The sequence below is a fragment of the Manis javanica genome, chromosome 12 (assembly GCF_040802235.1).
Source record: "Manis javanica isolate MJ-LG chromosome 12, MJ_LKY, whole genome shotgun sequence".
Classification (NCBI taxonomy): domain Eukaryota; kingdom Metazoa; phylum Chordata; class Mammalia; order Pholidota; family Manidae; genus Manis; species Manis javanica.
In genome coordinates this window covers 86472844-86488945 of record NC_133167.1, presented here as the reverse complement: position 1 = coordinate 86488945, position 16102 = coordinate 86472844, and the positions used below count along the sequence as shown (strand labels likewise).

Genomic DNA, 16102 nt, shown 5'->3' with positions numbered 1-16102 from the left:
TGGAAAGCAGTATGGAGGTGCATCAAAATGCTCAAAACAGACCTACCATTTGACCCAGGAATTCCACTCCTAGGAATTTACCCTAAGAACGCAGCAATCAAATTTGAGAAAGACAGATGCACCCCTATGTTTATCGCAGCACTATTTACAATAGCCAAGAATTGGAAGCAACCTAAATGTCCATCGGTAGATGAATGGATAAAGAAGATGTGGTACATATACACAATGGAATACTACTCAGCCATAAGAAGTGGAAAAATCCAACCATTTGCAGCAACATGGATGGAGCTGGAGAGTATTATGCTCAGTGAAATAAGCCAAGCGGAGAAAGAGAAATACCAAATGATTTCACTCATCTGAGGAGTATAAGAACAAAGGAAAAACTGAAGGAACAAAACAGCAGCGGAATTACAGAACCCAAAAATGTACTAACAGGTACCAAAGGGAAAGGAACTGGGGAGGATGGGTGGGCAGGGAGGGATAAGGGGGGGAAGAAGAAGGGGGTATTAAGATTAGCATGCATGGGGGAGAGGGAGAAAGGGGAGGGTGGGCTGAACAACACAGAGAGGACAAGTAGTGATTCTACAACATTTTGCTGAGCTGATGGACAGTAACCGTAATGTGGTTGTTAGGGGGGACCTGATATAGGGGAGAGCATAGTAAACATAGTATTCTTCATGTAAGTGTAGATTAAATATTAAAAAAAAAAAAGAAAGAAAGAAAGATAGAAAGAAAAGGGGGATTACTCCTTGATAGGATAAAACTATTGGTAAATCAAAGATCAATACATGCTTTAAATATCCTTAATGTTGATCACTTAAAGGGTGTCAGATGATCAGCTATGGAGGTACTCTTTTCTGATAATATTCCTTTCTCTTAATAAAAAAAAAAAAAAAAAAAAAAGCAGTTCCTGTGTGCTGACCTCCAATGAGTTCTACACAGTGGTATAGAGGGCATGTCAAAGTGTGGGCAAAGGGTCTGTTTGTTTCTATGCAGAAGATCAAGGCCTAGCTTGGATACCCAGAAAGTGAACTAAGATACGATATGAGGAGGAGCTTCCAGCATCAGCACTCTCTGGAGGACTTGTGCCGGGGGATGATCAACAAACAGCCTCCACAGGGATCTGGGCGATGCTGCAGTTGTGGCTTGCCATTCGGAATGAGGAGGGAGATGTCTAGGCTGGCATGTGCATACAGTGAGACAATGAATTTGACCGGATCTGTACTGTTGGAACTCAACCAGGAGTTGGGAGGGGTGCAAGTTGTAGCACTCCAAAATCTTATGACTATAGACTATCTACGGTTAAAAGAACATATGGGAGGTGAACAGATCCCAGAAATGGGCTGCTTTAATTTGTCTGATTTTTCCCAGACTGTTCAAGTACAGTTGGACAATATCCATCATATCATAGACAAATTTTCACAAATGCCTAGGGTGCCTAAATGGTTTTCTTGGCTTCACTGCTTCACTGGAGATGGATAGTAATTATAGATTTGCTTTGTTTTTGTCACCGTATTCCTATTATGTTAATATGTGTGTGCAAATTAGTAGTTTAAAACCTATACATACTTAAGGTACTCTAGAAGAAGATATGTCAAAGAAATAATCAATCCTCCCATGTTTCCTTCCATATGCTACATCTGTAGCTTTTCTTCTTTCTTCCTAATTACAACCCTTAAATAGAATTCGTGCCTCATATCGAATTTACCGAGTATCATAATTCCTCCAGGTGGTAAAGCTCGAGACAAGTGCTGGGCATAGAAGCCACAGGGCATAAATCTGCAAAGAAGTAAAAAGCTAACCTTTTCAGACAATACGGCTTCTCTCTCACTTAACAACTTTACATTTCCCTGTATGGCCCCGGAAGATGACTGGTTAGCCAGAGACAGGTAAGATTCCTCAAGGGAGGAACAACCTAAGACAGGCACAGTCGCAGGGGGGCCATCAGGTGAGAAATTGGGGATCAACAGAGGTGACGCTCAGAACCTCATCTCCCCTGCTTTGAGAGAAATCTTCTGCATCCGTGGATGTTTTATTGCCCTTGTCTAGCTTGGATTAACACATAGTCTACAGGCACACACCTGATCATCTACAATTGCTCTCTTACAACACTAAACTATGTTTTCTACCTTTATCTTGCATCTACCTACCACTTCAGCATTTTATTAAAAATAAAAATAATAATAATAAAGGGAGAAATGTGGGATCCACATATAAATCAAGTATAAAAATCAAACGAATATTCATATTTGACCTGATTGTTTATAGTTCATAATATGTGATCAAAACCGAAAGTTTCTGTGATGAATGCCCTTGTACTGTTCACCATGTAAGAATTTATTCACTATGTAAGAATTCATTCACCATGTAAGAACTTGTTCGTTATGCTTCAGAAGATCGGAGACTGACGAGAATTAGGCTTGAGATGGATTAATGATTGTGCATTGAGCATTGACCCCCCTATACAGAATTTTATTGTTGTTAACAACCATTTGATCAATAAATATGAGAGATGCCCTCTCAAGAAAAAAAAAAAAAAGAAATTAAAAAAAAAAAAGTCCTGTGTTTAATTAGGTATGTAAACCACACTGTTTCAACTAAATAGAAAGGGATCACAATCCCTCTGGACTTAGTATCTTTCAGTCCAGAAGGACGCCTGTGACATAGCAACAAAAGCTTACTCCTGATGAACCACAGAACACCCTCTTGAGGGATGAAAAGGGACTGACAGGTGAGCATGATGGATGTTGAGCATTTTTTTAAAAAAAGCATATAGCTAAAACTGTTCAAGAAGCTTCCAGGCACTCAGGGTCATTGATTATCACCTCCATTCTGCACCTTCAGTGCTCCAGTCTAGACTCGGGACTCTGCCTGTGGTTATTCGGGGTTTAGAGAGACAGTATGATTCTTCGCCATCAGAAACTCAGACCAATTGCCAAAGTTTGCCTGTTTAACCTTATAAGAAAACAAACAGGAAAGAATCTAACCTTATAAGAAAACAAACAGGGAAGATTCCAAAAGTGAATCTGGGTAATACTAATTTCTTTTGAATATACAGATCAATCCTATAAGAAAACAAACAGGGAAGATTCCAAAAGTGAATCTGGGTAATACTAATTTCTTTTGAATATACAGATCAATCCCAATATAACTATTCTGAATGCATTACGTCTGACTTCCAGGGGAGATAGTCCCAGACATCCTAGCTGGAGACAAAGGACCTACGAATCATTTTCCTGTGCTAATCCCTAGCCGATCTCACCCTTAATTTTAAAGCAACAAAAACAACAAGAAAAGCAAATACTTATGGGAATTTTAAAAATGTCAAGCTCAGTAACATTCCTGAAAAGAGTCAATTCAAACTCAGTGTAGAAGTGGATCACTTACATGCAAGTCTGAAATTCTTACTGCTTAGATATGAGCTTTATAAGAGAGCCTTTGTAGCCCTGAAAATAAACAACCAAATTTAGACAAAAAGAAGAGTACTAGGAAAAACAACTGTATTAGCATTTTGCTCAAGTAAAAATGAGTCCTTCAGACGACTGATTTTTCTAACTGCTCTGGGAAAACAGTCTTTTTCCCCCCCACACGTATGTGTGAGCATATGCCTCTGGTTGCATACTTGGAGCCTAAAAGAAATCAAGCCCTGGAATTCATGCATTTACCTATGTTTCTTTTTGTTTTTTTCATGAAATTAGGCAATGGTAGGAAAACGGGCATCTCTGTCAACAGCAGATCTTTTTCACTGTATAGAATTAGAAGACGGAAGGGGGTCACTTTAATAAGACAGGAAGGCCAGAGCATGTGATGACTTGGCCATATATTTGCCATAAAATAACAATAATGAAACATTAAGAATGTACTAGGTAGAATTTAGGATTCACAATTTCAAACTGAGTTCTTCCACTTGCTTATTGGAGCGGCCAGTTCACATGCTATTATTCTGAGACGTGCAGAAATTCCCTTTAGGTTTTTTACTCTAACTCATCCCCCAGGCAGACAGAACCACCCACTTCTACTCCCTGCTTTCACCCCTCCTGGTCCCTCGGGAGAAGTATAACAAAGTGTGTTTATTTCTGAAAATAATCAATGGCCGGTGGCTTGTGCTGAAGGATGACAGGAGGGGGAAAACACCACCTGACATCATGGACCACTGCCCCCATCAGTGGTGTAGAGGCAGATCTGCGGACTAGGGTCAGCCTCCAGGGACTTTAATTAAGAGGGCTGTCAGGAATGTACGAGGGTCCTGACTTAAGCGTTGGGATTTCTGGGCAGGATGTGGGAATTGATTCATCTGATGGCTTCCCAGCAGAGAGAACTATCTTACCAATGAGCTGGTGTAAACATTTTACCTCAAAGGCCTTGAGAGCTTGGCCAGACAGCTCATGATTCATAGGCCTGCCTCCTCCTTTTCCAAGGTGATCTCTATAAAAAAACCTGGGGGATCACACACCTTAATGGCCTCAGAGGCAAAGGATAAATAGGTATTTCTCTTGAGTAAACCACCACTGGTAGGGATGTGCTGTGGTCTCAAGTGGCAAACAGGGAAGCCATATCACATAATAGCTTGGAACAGGGATGGCAGAGTCAGTCCGCCTAGTTTGAATCGTGGCCCTGCTCTTTCTCATGTGTGTGGACTTGAGCAAAACTGATGCAACTGCTAGAGTTTCATTTTCATCCATTGGAAAAACAAGGCCAACTCACTTTACCAGACTGCGATGAGAATTAGATATTGACAGAAGTGGCTTGCTGGCTGAAGAGAGAGAGAGAGAGAGAGAGAGAGTGTGTGTGTGTGTGTGTGTGTACATATATAAGCACAGTGACAGAAGGGGCTTGCTGGCTGAACCGTGTGTGTGTGTGTGTGTGTACATATATAAGCATAGTGGTATTTTGTCCGTTATACAATCAATTCACTTAAAATGTCCTCATTGTGTGTGTGTGTGTATATAAGCATAGTGGTATTTTGTCCGTTATATGATCAATTCACTTAAAATGTCATTTTCCAAAGGGAACAGACAGTGAGAACTAGAGGCCTGTGGAAGACACAGGAAAGTCTGTGAAGGAGGTGCTCTCTCCCCACAGCACCTCCTTCCTTCTCACTTCCTCCCAGCTCACCCCACGTCTAACCTCTCTCTTCCCTCTGTACTGTCACCATTACTGCTGCATTAGGGGAGAGCTGTCAGAGGGGAGTTTTGTCCATCATTACACAGTGCCTCCTTGGCATGTAAGCTAGACTCTATTTTATCTCTGTTGCCTTTAACCGGTGGCTGCCCCTTACCTCTTCCTTTCCAACCCAGCTGTTGTCAGCTGTCACTTCCTATTCCTTCTCTGGGAGAAGCGAGACCCTGGCCTTCAACCCGTCTTGCCTCTGTGGCTGGGTCCTGCTTCAGCAGGGATGGACCTTTAACCAGAAGTCAAGATGGTCCACTGCTTACTCATAAGTGTACCTGGCCAGGTGTCCTGGTGACATGACCGGCTCAGACACAGGCCCTGGACTGATGGCCGCTAGGTTCTCTCTTGGAGGGCAAAGGCCCCTAGCCCCAGCTTTCTCTTACCCCCATAAGCTAATTTTCAAATTTCTCAGCAGTCTGGTTATTTCAGTGTTAGTCCAATTTCCCACTCGGTTTTCAATCCCAGCAACATTAAACCCCTCTATAGGTATTTTATGTTGACGGTCACAATGGACAGGCCACTGCATTGAATATTTTACTAAGCACCAGCATGGCAAGCAAATCTTTATATTTTTGTTTTACTTTGATACTGAAGACATTTTCCCCATGGAAAAAAATAATGGTGGTCAGGTTCTTTGGTTCATAAAAGCCTATTTAACCTTTTATGTTTCCAAAGAAAAGTGTTAATAGCATGCTTTTTAACTAAGAAATCTTCTACATAGGGCCTGATTTATACGAATGCATTTGAAATATAAATACATAATCAATAATTGATGTTTTTGGTGATATGTACTCAGAAGGGTGGAGGGTAAGTGGGGAGGACCAAGGCTATTGCAGGTAGAGGAGAGACCGATGTCTACACGTCAGTGGAGGGAAGCAGAAAGGCTCTGCGTCAGCTGCTGGGAGATAAAAGGCAGTTCCAGCCTCAGTCTTTCCCGGGTGAGCCTGCCATCAGGGCTGAGCTGTTCAAGTCTCCTTTACTTGCTCACCTTTTAAATATATCACTTTTAAGGGTGCTTTCTCAAAACATTCCATTTCTTCCTCCAAAAAGCCTCCAAGTAGCTAATACACATACTTTTTGTCTTTTACAATTTCTGAAAGATAGAAGAGGTACCTTAAATGGTCTGAAAAGCAGATAGAGCTCCCGAGGTTTGACATCCAGAGGCAGATCGCTGACAAACAAGGTCCGGACCTGGAAAACAAACAGGAGGCGTGGTCAAGGGGGCGTGCCACCAGGGGGCAGCTCTCACGGGAATCTCAGAAACCCATTTTTGCAAATATTCCAGGCCTCCTACCCAGCCCACGCTCCGTGTGTGACTCAGCGGCTACTCTCGTGTTAAGATGCCACTAAGCCAACTCTTGAGCTTTCTATGTGGAATATTCACAGGGCATCACCTCGAGCTAATTTAAATGTACGAACTGACTTCCCCTTTCCCAAGTAGCCACTGCCTGGTTCTCAACATGTGAGTTGAACACAGGGTCCAGATAATTAGAATATTAGCTGAAGAAGAAATGCCACAGGGAGAGGAAATCTCCACTCTGCTCTGATCAAAGTCACACAGAATGTGGTTCACCAGTAAAATTTAAACAATTTGTTTTCTCCTACTTGTCTGGCCATGGCCTCCCTTCTCAGCATCAACAATTAACAGTAACTTTAATAAATGCAAAAGCGTATTAAGCTCAAACACATGTAAAGAGTAGCCAAAATGCATAATAACTCTGTATCTGCTCGGTTCCAAAACAGCAGGGCAGACCTCACTGCCCTCCAAGGCCTGGGGTACAATCTACGAGCTTAGTGTCTAGTCAAATTCAGAACACGGATGGCACACTTCCAGCTTGCAGAACTGGAGAAAACATGCTGGCATCCAGTGGAACAAACAGGTAGGATTCTACCACACAGACAGAAAAGTGAGGTGGGGTGGGGAAGAGGCACGGCAGAGAAAAGCACTAACCAGAGCCAGGTGGGGGGGGGGGGGAGCCTGGTGCATTCTGGGTAAAGCAAGCCAGTACTGAACAGGCAGCTGTGGATCAAACCACAGGGGCCTCTCAAGTCACCAGCCCAGGGATACAGCCTGGATTCAACAGACAAGGAAAAGCCCTGCATGATCACCAACACCACATTTTGTTTCTACTTATTTAGTGTGTTTTGAGTCAATTTTACACCCACACCCAACCCCGAGCTTTACTGAAACATAACTGACATGTAACAATGTGCAAGTCTTAAGATAAACATGTTGATTTGATACTCATGTTGCAAAATGATTACCACCAGTCTTAGTTAACACTTACATAACCTCCTATAACTACCATTTCTTTTCTGTGGTGAAAACATTTATGATCTACTCTCAGCAACTTCTAAGTATATAATACAGTACTATTATATAAATCACAATGCTGTGCATCGGCCCCCAGAGCTTATTCAACTCTTAACCAAATGTTCGTATGCTCAGACCAACGTCTCCCCATTTCCTCACCAATGCCCCCGCTCCCACCCCGTTAACCCACATTCTACTGTTTTCACAAGTTTCAGCTTCACCTCCACATTTTCTATTCCTCCACTCAGACTGACACAACATGATTAATTCCTCATTAGTGTGTTGCTACTGAAAGAAAAATTCAGGGCCGAATTGTTAACTACGAATCAATATGAAATTTTTTTCCTCAAGGAGAGTATTTTGTAGAATCCTAACACTTACCATTGGTTCTGGTTGTGAAGAAGCACAAATCAGCAAGTAAGACCCTTTTATTGATTCAGCACAGTCCAAGGTAAAATGCCAGGCCATTTGTATGCAGGTGTTTAACACTAGGACGATGTCGGCAGTCCCAGAATCATGAATGATGTATTTTATTACTTGCTTGTTCATTCATATTTTAGACAGCTTCACTGAGATATGATTGACATACAAGCTGCACACCCTTTACAATCTGATAAGTTTTGACATACATATAACCTGTGAAAATATCACACCAATCAAAATAATGAACATACCCATCACCTCCAGAAGTGCCCTCCTCCTCCATTAATCCTCTAGCCCACCATCCTCATCCCCGTTAGTCACTGACCTGCCTTCTGTCACTATAGATCAGTACGTGTGTTCTAAAGGTTTATCTGAATACAGCCAGAAAGTATGTGTCCTTTTTGTATGGCTTCCTTCACTTTGGCAGACAATTATGTTGAGATTCACCACACTGTTGCATACACTCCTTTTTATTCATGAGCAGTAGTCTGTTGTATGGACACACCACTGTTGTTTATCCGCATACGTGTTGATGGAGCATTCTGGGTTATTTCTGGTTTGGGGCTCTTACAAATAAAATAGCTATGAACATTCACATACCAATTTATAAAAGCCCATTTGCATGCATGCGTGTTTTCCTTCTTCTTGGATAAATACCTAGGAGTAGAATAGCTGGATGATATGGTAGGTCTATGTTTAACTTTTTTAAAAAACTGCCCTTCAATTCCTTGTTTTATGGCTGAGAACATGACACAGGTGCTGTGTGTACTTAAACTTGTTGCAGTGTTTTATAAATGTCAGTTAGGCCAAGTTTGTTGTTCACTGTATCTTTTGTCTCCCCCGCCCCCCAACTTTGCCAGTGATAAAGATGCATTCCAAGGAACTTTCTTTACCCACACTGCTCAGGCTGAATAACTGGCAAGTGCCGATGGTGGGGGCTCCTGCTGTCCAGAGTGCCCACTGCCAGCCACAGTCCTCTCTCCAGAGCCTGGACGGTGAACACCAGCTCTTCCGTTTGGCTGCTCTCACCAGGAGAACCTCGGCAGAGAGGGAACCCCAGCTTCTGTCATTCAGATTTTGTAGAGTGCCTGTTTTACGTGACACCACGCCAGGAGCTGACTGGATCACAGAGACGTCCGTGGAAATAATACAACGAATACACCTTATGTGTAAAACACAGCCAACACACATTCGGAGAGGGGTAAAAAATGCCTTGTGAGATTATAAATATATACCAAAATGCTTGTATTTATGTGGTTTAGCCCTGAATGGTGGTATAATCAGTGGTGCTTAATTTTTTTATTAGCTTTTTTGTATTTTCCATCTTCCTATTAAAAGTATGTATTTTAGATATTCTAAGTTTACTTTGCTAGGTTGAGAACTGCCTAGATTTTACTGTTACTTTCTTTAGGAAACTAATGTCAGTAAAAATTGCAAAGTTTATGGAGGAAACCTTTCTTTTTGTAAATATTTCAGAATTAGGAGTGAGATTCTTTTTAGTGTCTCAACAGAAAACTTGTAAATGACAAAAGACACTGAACTGTTAGACCTAAGTCTGCCATTCACCCACAGATGACAGGTGGCTCAGAGCAACTATGCTTTGTTCATCAAATTAGAGGCAACTAAGACGTCTGCTACTTCACTTACACACAGAACCCAGTGACATTCCCCAGGATCGAGTGAAGTCCATACTGTCTCAGAAACCTCCCAGGGTATCTCATCTCTCCTGGAAGAAACAGTCTCTCCTCTGAGAGAACAGAGAGCCTGACCAGGAGAAATGATCCTTACATACTCGATTTATGAGGACAGCATTTAGGAGGACAGCTACGGTCATTTAAATTCAAGTTGGAAATCTTTCCAGACCTCCTCAGACTAGGAACCTCATTAAGTAAGTTTAAATTAAGAAAAAAAAATCATGGATAACAAATGGAAAAACTTCCTGAATATCTAACTCTTGCTTTTCTATGTTGAGTGGGGCCTAGAATCCTGGGGTATTTGAAAACACGCTAGCCTCCCTACTCCTCTCACCACACTTCATGCTAGCAAGGCATTTCTGGGCTCCACCTACGGGAATCACGAAGTTGAGACAAGACTTTGGCTTGTGGGGGTCAAAGGGGGACGCGGGGTGGGCTTTACTGTCAGTGCTGGACACAATACGCAAGTGACCTTCTGTGAGAACAGAAAGCTCAGCTCATTCACAGAGTAATGGATTTGACCAATGAGGTCAACATGTAAAAGACAAAAATCCATGATCAAATACTCAGGAAACAAGTCGCTCCAAAATAACAGATGAATGCTGCCAAGCAAACTTTGTGGCAGGCCAACCATTACCCAGGGCATCCCTTAACTTACCAGCAGGGTCTATGGACACAGATGTGCTCAGCACTCTGTCTTTAGCATCACAGGTGTTTACTTTGTCAGACACACAGGGGAACATGTTTCTTAGTCAAGGACACAACATGCCTCACAGAAGTTCAAGACACAAAGGAGCTGATAGCTCCACCCCAAAGGGACTCTAATGGATTCTGTGGCTGTACCTCCAATTTCATTTTTACCCCCAAAGAACTGAAAGAGTAAATGCCAAGAGAAATCGCCCTGTGCTGGAGAGAAGGAACAAGAGCCTGCTTGGCTCAGCCACTATCTAGCGTTCTGGAAGAGGCCACAGTCACATTTTGGATAAAACTAGCAACGTGCTCTTAGGTGGCACTGCCAGCTACCACCGAGAAAGACAAGCCACATTTCTGTGACTGGTTCTAATTTAATAAATTCAAATTCAGTAAGACAAATCATGGTGTCAGTGTTGAGCTTTCTTGGTAGAAAGGTCAAAAGAGTCCTTGAAATGGAGAGGTTCTACCTTTAAGAAAGAACATGCATATCCTGTAGATAATCTAGACATTAAAATACAACCAATAGACGAATGCTTGATTCCGGGATGCAGCAGAGAATATTCACACACTTTTCAGCTAGTGGCTGCAACCAGCAAATGGGACACTGTCCAAAGACTCAGGGCATTTTCTGTATATGTTTTAGGTGTTAAAAAGAGTCTTAGACGTCTCACCCTTAGTGCTCTGAGCTGACTTCTTGCGGTTCCTCTGAAATTCATAGGATTAGAAAAGGCCATTTCTCATTTTCTAATGACTCATGAAAACCTGTGTAGAGTCACTCATTTGAAACATCTAATGAGTAAAACCCATAGGGTGCTTCTATGATCTATCCTCTGCACACTTCCCATCTACCCACATTCTTAAACACACAGATGCAGGCTCCAAAGGCAGCTTTCAAATATGCTGTATGTTGAAAGCATTGCTCTTTCAAAGGGCGTTTTAGGGTTTGAAGCCTCTTTAGTATTTTTTATTTGCAGTATGCAGCATTCCCGTGGGCACAGGGTGCATACTCTATAAATATCTCTTCGATTATTTTAGGAATCTACAAAGTAACATTCTGTGTTCAAAAAAGACAGTGGTGTCTGCCTGTCCACCCTGACACAGCCCACAGAACCAGGGGACCACCTTTCCCAGGTACAAGGGCAGTACAGTGACCACGACGTCAAAGGACAAACATTTGTAAGTGACAAAGAGGCTGAAGAGGTAGACATCACTAAGAGACAGAAATTTAGAAGAGAAAAAAGAGAAGTGAGGCCAAAAAAACAAAACAATCAGAATTAAGGAAGACTGATCAATATATGGTTCCTAGAACAATCACTCACATTTTCACCCAGGACTGAAACATACTCTTGTACGACTGAGTCCAATTTCAACACCTGTAAATGAGTAACTCACAAAAAGTTTGTTTTGAAAAGATTCTCAAACTAACTAATTTGCACATGTAAAATGGTGGGTAGATACGTCTACTGACATAAGACAAGGTGCCTGGTTATTAAGACATAGAGCAACCACAGACCTTGCCCATAACTCCGTTTAATTCTTCCTCTGTTTTTAAGTCCCTATATGCTCAAGTGAAAAAATAAAGTACTGAAAGAAAGTATACCAGATTATTACTATGTTTAGAGTGGGAAGGGGACCGAGGGATTACAGAGAATTTTCGTTTTATATATTTACCCACTTGGGCACTAAATAATAATAAGCATAAGCCTTTATTTTTTTCAGAGAGAACAAACACAAGCCCAAATAGATCTCCTTCCTTCCAAAATATAAACCTTGGGCCTGCCTACCCACTTCTGTCCTTAGAAATTCTCACTTTCCTTCCTGTCATTGCTCCATCGGGACAAGCTTGATCTAGCAGAAACAGTCGGGTAATTCACTGCACATTTCAGTTCTGACCACGAGCCAGTGCTTCTCTGTACTTACTCTAAAATTAAAATCTAACCAAAAATGGGCACGGGTGATGTTAAGTCAAGGCCCTACGAACAGGACCATCGCGGTTACAAAGGCTTGTTCTTGCTTTGTGTCCAGCCTACCTCCCACAAGCTGAGAACAGAGGGACCACTCACTTTCCTACAGCTAAGAAAGTGCCACCTTTCTCTTGAGACCATGTAATATAAATCTGCTTTCAGAACAGAGAAGTTAGAAGGACCTCCATGTACCTGTACAGCGTGAATCCCACCCCGCAAAGCTGGGCTGTTGTAACACTCAAGTTGGCAGGGGGCGGGGAGGAGGGCACGTTCAGAGCCCTGCTTAGGAGTGTTACACACTGGTTACATCATTTTACTCTTTTTAAATAAAGTATAAATGTATTTAGATCTTTACTTATTCTGTAAGCACCTGCTGAAACACGAGAGCACCAGACTGAATCCCACTGAGGCCTGCTGGCCATCTCAGCCCCAAAGGAGGCCCCCGTCCACCTCTCGCTATCATGAAAACAGATCACCACGGTCACTGAAATGATCTGCCGGGTGTCTCCTCTGGCTGCAGCTCAGCACAACTGACCAGCCACTGGTTGAACTCCAGCTTCTTGTTGGCACTGCCTTCTAGGCAGTCCAGTTCCCTCTTCCTAACAGCTGCCACTCACCAGACTTAAAGACTTCATTTCCAGCCCCAGGAAGGTGTGCTGGGTCCTGGGGGCCAGGTTGCTACTGACCCTAAGAAGCGACTGACCACAGGAGGAAAGGGTCACCGCCCTGTTGCTATGGACTCCAGGGTTTGTTCTGGTTTTAAGCTGCGTAGTGCTGTTTCCTTTCTGGAGGAGAAGGCCACGTGATGACCCACAGCGTTCACCTCCCCAGGCCTGAGGGGAGTGACAGCCAGAGGGGTGGCCCCATCCATGGAAGAACCAAGTTCACACCCTTTGTGAGGGCCCCCTGGTCCCCTGCGGCCAAGGGGCTCAGCGTGTTTCCAGGACGGTCAGGGAAGACAGACAGACTCCCTGGAGCACACATGGAACAGAGAACCGCCACCATGCTGCATGAACTCATACATGCGGGACTCACCTCTCACTCTGACAGGACTCCTTAAGGCCAGTGTCCAGTCTGGGCCTCCCTCATGCCTGTACTACATCTAAAAGGATAAGAGACAAGCTTAGAATTTCTAGGGTTGGAAACCACTCAAGAATAGGCAGCCAATGTGCCTGTGCATGTGAGCACTTAACCTTATTTTTTAAGAAATTTCCTCAGTGCTGTCAGACACAAAGGGAGTGCCGAGTACCAGGGGCAAGTAAGGAATTCAGGATTTGAGCTAGCCTAGATAGGAAACTAGATATGTAAGTGTGCACGTGCGCATGTGAGGCCCTAACCTCATCATTAGAAAATTCGCTGAGTGCTGCCAAACACAGTGTAGGGTCACTGACTACTTAGGATTCCGCAAGAGGTTCCTTCTAAAAGCAGGCAGCTTAACCCCTTGCTCTAGTCCTATTCTTACCCCACCGTGGCTTCCCTTAGTTCCTTTAGTCAACACTGATGGCTTCCTCTGTGTTCCGCTTTTGTTAGACAGTAGAATCCTACTCTTCATTCAATCACACTGCCTACACTGCTATAACATGTAGACTTTCAAATGTGTACATTAATACAGTCTGTTGTAAACAGAAGTCTACATTCTAATGCCCCTGTTAGGGTTTTAATCCTAGACTCTCAAGGTGAATGTCCAGAAGATCACCCGGGCCGCCCACGAGACAGAATTTCATGAACTGACAAAATGAAAAACCAAGCCCTCCTTCTCTTCTCTGCATAGTTTGGGCAATTTTTATTTCACAAAGCAGATCTGTTAAAGAAAAGAGTCATTCCGCCTCTCAAAATACATGAAAACACTATCCCAGACAGCACAAAGTTCTTCCTGGTCCCTCAATGTACTTGAAAAAAAAAAACAAAATTCAGGCATGGGCAGAGATTATGGTCCCAACGTTGTCCAGGGACCTAAAGCATTTATTGCTTGTGATATTCGTAGTGGATAAACGCTATCCTACTGCTAACTTCGCTGTGCAATGCCTTCTTAACAACCACCCCAAATGCACCATAGTACTAACACTAGAGAAGGTGTGCACACTGCAAAACTTGAAAGCTGTGGAAAAAAGGTGTACTTCCCAATATTTAATCAATACATATCTTCTTCAAATTCTTTGATGTCAGGACAGCTCACCTTCAAACTGAAAGTTCTTCCCCTTATGCTTGATGGTGAGCAACCACTACTTAGCTGTAAGCACTGCAGAGGTATCTGGGCAACAAACTAAATGTGTTGAGTGTAAAATCTGAGTCACAGGACTAGTACAAGGAATAAAAGAGAGTCATATAATTCATGAATATTCAGATACAGATAAGTATGAAGAAGGAAGTCATTGTGACTTGTTAAATGTATTGACTAGGATAAGAATTCAAGGCAATAAAGCATAAGTAGTTTAAAAAAAAGTATCCATGCGGAACTAGACAGCACAGATTCAAGTCCCAGTTCTACAACTCACTAGCTATGAACCTTGGACAAGTCATTCAACCTCTCCACTCAGAAGTTTCTGCATCTGGAAGATGGAGACAATAGTGGTTCCTGTTTGTGGCAGTTTTAAAATACAATCATGAATTCTTTGACACGCCTCTCTTTGAGAGGTGGAGGTTAATACTCCTCCCCTTCCATACAGGCTTCACTTAGTGACTCACTTCTAATGAACAGAATATGGCAGAAGTGACTGTGACTTCTAACACTTGGTTATAAAAGGCACTGGCTTCCTCCTGAATCACTCCCTCTGGAGGAAGCCAGCTGCCGTGCTGTGACGATACTCAAGCAGCTCTGCAAGGAAATTATCATGAGGAAACAAGAGGCCTCTGGCCAAAAGCCATGGGAGGCAGGCAGCCCCACTGGAGACAGATCTTCCCAGGCCAGCCTTCAGATGAAACTGCAGCTCCAGCTAAAACTGCCTGCATCCTCATGAGAAGCCCTAAGCTAGATCTACCTAGCTAAGCCACACCTAAATTCCTGAACCTGAGAAACTGTGAAATAGTGTTTGTTGTTTAAGCTGCTAAATTTTGGGGTAATTTCTTAGAGTTGTTGCAAAGATTAAGTAAGTTGAGAGATGTTAAGTGCTTAGAGTTCAGTGACTCATTCATAGAAGGGCTCAGAATATGTCATGTATACTAAAGGCTTACAACATTCAAAGAGAAAGATGCATTTTCATACTCCAAAAGCCATCCTAAGAGAGGCTGTAACTGACATCATCATCATGTGCCTGTTATACGTGGGCTTCAAGTGGGCAAGAGAGAAAAAGTAAGCTTGCTTAGTAAAAGGAAGTGATGCGCTTAGGTTAAACAATTTTTCTACTTCATGATTTTTCCTTTTTAAAGAAGTACGTTCCAGATGGCCAACAGTCACATGAAATGATGTTCCATGTCACTAATTATCAGGAAATGCAAATTAAAATCACAATGAGATATCACCTCACACCAGTTAGGATGGCTGGTATCGAAAAGACTAGGAACAACAAGTGCTGGAGAGGATGCGGAGAAAGGGGAACCCTCCTACAGTGCTGGTGGGAATCTAAGCTAGTTCAACCATTGTGGAAAGCAATATGGAGGTTCCTCAAAAAACTAAAAACAGAAATACCATTTGACCCGGGAATTCCACTTCTAGGAATTTACCCAAAGAAAACTATTTCTCAGATTCAAAAAGACATATGCACCCCTATGTTTACTGCAGCACTTTTTACAATAGCCAAGATATGGAAGCAACCTAAGTGTCCATCAGTAGATGAATGGATAAAGAAGATGTGGTACATATACACAATGGAATACTATTCAGCCATAAGAAAGAAACAAATCCT

General features: G+C 42.6%; 1 protein-coding gene across 3 annotated transcripts in view; it reads right to left on the bottom strand.

The window, feature by feature from the left end:
• The window catches only part of LOC118968185 (RNA-binding protein with multiple splicing-like), a 118424-nt gene that overhangs the window by 70278 nt on the left and 32044 nt on the right, over positions 1–16102 (bottom strand). The window contains exons 1-2 of one of the 3 annotated variants that reach the window (XM_073219000.1): positions 7868–8104; positions 6286–6363 (exon numbers count right to left, since the gene is read on the bottom strand). In XM_073219000.1, the coding sequence (XP_073075101.1) occupies positions 6286–6363; positions 7868–8035 (246 nt within the window). In that variant the 5' untranslated portion in view covers positions 8036–8104. Of the gene's footprint in view, positions 1–6285; positions 6364–7867; positions 8105–16102 lie in introns of those variants that run through there. The other 2 variants (XM_073218999.1, XM_073219001.1) reach the window with 2 other exon arrangements.